Source organism: Schistocerca gregaria, chromosome 4 (genome assembly GCF_023897955.1).
Source record: "Schistocerca gregaria isolate iqSchGreg1 chromosome 4, iqSchGreg1.2, whole genome shotgun sequence".
Taxonomy (NCBI): Eukaryota; Metazoa; Arthropoda; class Insecta; order Orthoptera; family Acrididae; genus Schistocerca; species Schistocerca gregaria.
In genome coordinates, this window is record NC_064923.1 from 336,940,745 (window position 1) to 336,944,614 (window position 3,870).

Sequence of the window (3,870 nt, forward strand, 5' to 3'; positions counted from 1 at the left end):
AGTTTAAGAGACTGGGTAATTACGGAGTAATGTTTTCCACTGATAACGAACGATAACTTCAGAACACACCAGAGGAAAATAACAGGTCATAAATCACGACTGTTAGATTGCTTAAAGAAAGAAAACGCTGTCTTCATTCCAGTGTTGATATGAGTAACGCAGTGTTTTACTATGCAGGATCGTGTTACAGATGGTACGACCTTGCCTTCTCCGATGTTTCTTTTGATTCACGAAGCCATTATTAGGGGAATCTACGGTTTAACGCTGAATCTGAACCACAGTATTATATAATAGAATAATTGACTGTACTTTTAGAAGTAAATAAAATTCATAAAAGGAAACTGAAATACTCATATCATCTAAGATGTATCGAATAAGACAGTAGAAACAGAAGATAAGCATTGGTGAAACTAAAAATTGAAAAAATAAATATTTTCCTACACATTTGAAGAAGTACTAAAGAATTTGAGAAGCTCTCTGAGAATGGTGCAGAGGATGTTAAGACATAATTTAAAAGAAGCATTGCATGTAAGTACTCAGGTAAGTGGCAGATGCTAAACTAGAAGAAACAAGTAAATGCAACTATGTATTATTACATACTATCAAATATTTTTTCTCATCTATATCATTTGTAATTTAAGAAATGAGCAACAACCTGCCTTAATGGATGTTTACAAACGAAACTCTTTATTTCAGTGCTCAGCAGTTAAATAAAATTATAAATGCTAATCTCTTAGGGTAGATAAAATAAAGGCATCTTAGGAAAAGAATACAAACATAACAATAACTCCAATTAATGGCTGCAGCCGTCTGCAGATAGGTTTACTTTAGCAAATATGGAAGACTACTGTAGGCACGGCGCTTCTGTACCATTATTACGATCAAATTCCAGGAATCCATAGGTTATACAATGTAAAAAGATAAATATCATGCCTTTAAATTGATGAAAAATATAAGCTTGCGCTGTCCTTCCCATACGTGCATTTTTCATAATGTAATTTTCGAACGTCAAATGTTAGTTTATAAGGAAGATTGCACCGTACAAATGACGCTTATTCTGAGAACAAAGAGTATGTTCAATTTGTGTAAACACACAGAGATAATTTGACAGTACAAAAAGACTTTGAACAATAGGGTAGTATTGATTTCTTCCTCTTACTGGGCTGTACAATAATTTTCGTAATCAAGATAAAACCGGAGAGTGTTAGAAGAGTTATCACGTCTTACTTTGTTCCGCGGTCGCCATATAAAAGTATTCCCATTAAACTACCTTCTTAACCGTAGTCTCTGCTTGCATCGTGTAAGGATAGCTGTCTGAGAAGGACGTACAGCTCACATGGACGCAGTTCAAGTTATTGATAAAGAAACGAGGGTGCTGATCTTTGTCTCCAAGATAGCAGGTGTTGCTCCACTACACTTCGACAACAGAAAGTCGAAGTTTATTGTGTCTACGAAAGCTAAGCTATATAGCATTATCGTGGCGACAGTGTTACTATTGGCATTTTTCACTACGGTTTTCTTGGTGGTTCATTCACGTGGATACGAAGACAGTATTTTAAAATACTCGAAATATTGTCATTTGCTTCTCAGTGGAGCAGTTGTTTTTGTGTTGACAGTTTGTAGCGCTACATTAAAGCAGTGGCACGTGGACTATTTGCAAATAAAATTTGTAGCAGTAAAAAAAATTATCTTCAAAGACTATTTGACAGAATATTCAGGTACTAAAACATTATTTAGACCTACAGTTATAGGAATAATTGCCGTCTCTGGTTTTTGTTACGGCCTAAGTCTATGGCAGTTTTCAGACAATAATATGTGTTTGTTGATGATACCGTTTTTCATCTCAGATTTCATCAAGAACATTGTGGTGTTACAGTTTTTAACATTCAATAGTACTACACAGAGAATGTCCGAGCAAATAAATAAGCATTTGTTATGTGTTTCTGGATTATGTAAAGAAGAAGAGCTAGACTGCAACATTTCGGCTTCTGTCAGCACTGCTGTCAGTAGTTGCACTTTGACTAACCCAAGAAAGTCGGTTGAAAAGCATCGCCAGTACAAGCAACCTAAGATGTTTTGGATCCGAAGTTCAGAAGGCACTGTCTACCGTAGCAATCAATTTGCTGGTTGTGCTAAGAAAGAAATGGGAAAATATGTTCTTTTGAGGAAACTACGATACGCTCACTGCCTCCTTTATGAAATTAGTAGAAGCATCAACGTAGCCTTCAGCACACAAAATCTAGTGTTGATGGTCTCTTCTTTCATCTCTATGGTAGTCCTCATGTATGAGATTGTGATAGTTTCCTTCGACATGATATTAACGAGGTCGGTGAACTCTAAGTGCGGAAATCTAGTGATGTGTATCGCATGGGTTGTGCAAAACACGTGGCGAGTGTGTAGCTTAGTCTACAGCAGTGAAGCTGTAGTTCAAGAGGCTAGCCGTACAGAGAATCTGGTCAACAAACTGATGCTGTCACCATTCTCAAGCGACTGCATGTGTTGTTCTGAACTTCAGCTCTTTGCCCAACAGTTGACATATATTCGCATTAGGTATTCTGCAGCTAGTCTCTTGTCACTCGACTACAGAATGGTGAAGGCTGTTGTGGGAACCGTAACTACATATATGGTCATACTTATTCAGTTCCGTCTCTCCAATATGCGGGAGCAATAGGGTAACATGAAGATCACTTGAATTGATCACGCTGATTCAGTATGAAATAAAACTTCTTATTAAAGTATGGGCAGGTTTAGTAGTTTCTAACTTTTAGCGATCGTCTATTACCGCATTTTTTTAATTTTTTATCCTTTTACTTTCGATCCGAAAGCTGTTACGCAGAGACTACAGTTTATAAACATAACTGACTGAAATGCAGTAATTTCTCAAAAATTAGAATTTGCGTGTTTTGTTTTTAGAGGTAACTGTAAACTGGCGTCAAGAAGCAAATAAATGCATCATCTGTTGTCATCCAGTTGCTTCTGCTGCATGCATTAGTTACACATTGAACAGTAATCGCTAGTAGAAGATGTGCAACGAAGTCCCGTACGCAGAAGAAGTACAGGATAGCTGCAGAAACTGTCACCGTATCATCTGTGAAACTGCGGAGGTAGGGATTTTATATTAAGTGTTTATCTAATGTAATGTCTGCACAAAGTTGTGCATGGGTCACAAGTAAAACATATCAGATAAATTCCGATTTAAACTATCTGGATTATTTTTAGTTTCTACTAAAATATACAGACAATATATATACTTGTTCGCCATAAAGAAAACAGAGCACTGACAGTTTGCGTGATGTACTGGTATAAACTGCCAAGGATGTTACAAATAAATTATACGAATCTAGCCTAATGGATTCGTTAGTCTCTACATTAACAGTACATCTGGTAACATCAAGAGCACATTTTCATGCTGATATGTAATTGCAACACGCATTAAGGCAAAGCTATGACCCATCTACCATGTACAGCTTAACGCTATTGATTTAAACACGTTCTTATATATGTTATCCAACCTGGCTGCTTTATCTCAGTTATACTCAGAGATACATGCTAATATGTTAATCACTCCCTTTCTATAATAGACACACGAAAAATGTTGCACTACTAATGAGGAACCTATATACATACCTCCACAAAGTTTGGAATACCGCAGAGTTTGCTACAATGGCTTGTCACAGTACACCCATTGAGGTATGTACAACATCTTATTAAGAAAATAAACATAATTCTTTCTGAAAACAAGTTAGTTAGTTACAAAAATCATTACAAACGATAGCAGGCTCTCTCATAAGTGTACAGCATCTAAAACAAGAACAGCGAAAATCTTTTTCTTATGATGATATCAGTCTTTAGTTGTGAGTATGGCCTACT

General features: G+C 36.4%; 1 protein-coding gene across 1 annotated transcript; it reads left to right on the forward strand.

Annotated features, from left to right (window-relative positions):
- The first annotated feature begins 1,813 nt into the window (after positions 1-1,813).
- On the forward strand, positions 1,814-2,671 carry LOC126267716 (putative gustatory receptor 28b). Its single transcript, XM_049973018.1, has one exon. The coding sequence runs from the start codon at positions 1,814-1,816 to the stop codon at positions 2,669-2,671; it is 858 nt and encodes a 285-aa protein (XP_049828975.1).
- The last annotated feature ends 1,199 nt before the right edge of the window (positions 2,672-3,870 follow it).

Coding starts and splice junctions, on each gene's coding strand:
- LOC126267716 (XM_049973018.1), top strand. CDS start 1,814: ATGTGTTTGTTGATGATACCGTTTTTCATCTCAGATTTCATCAAGAAC.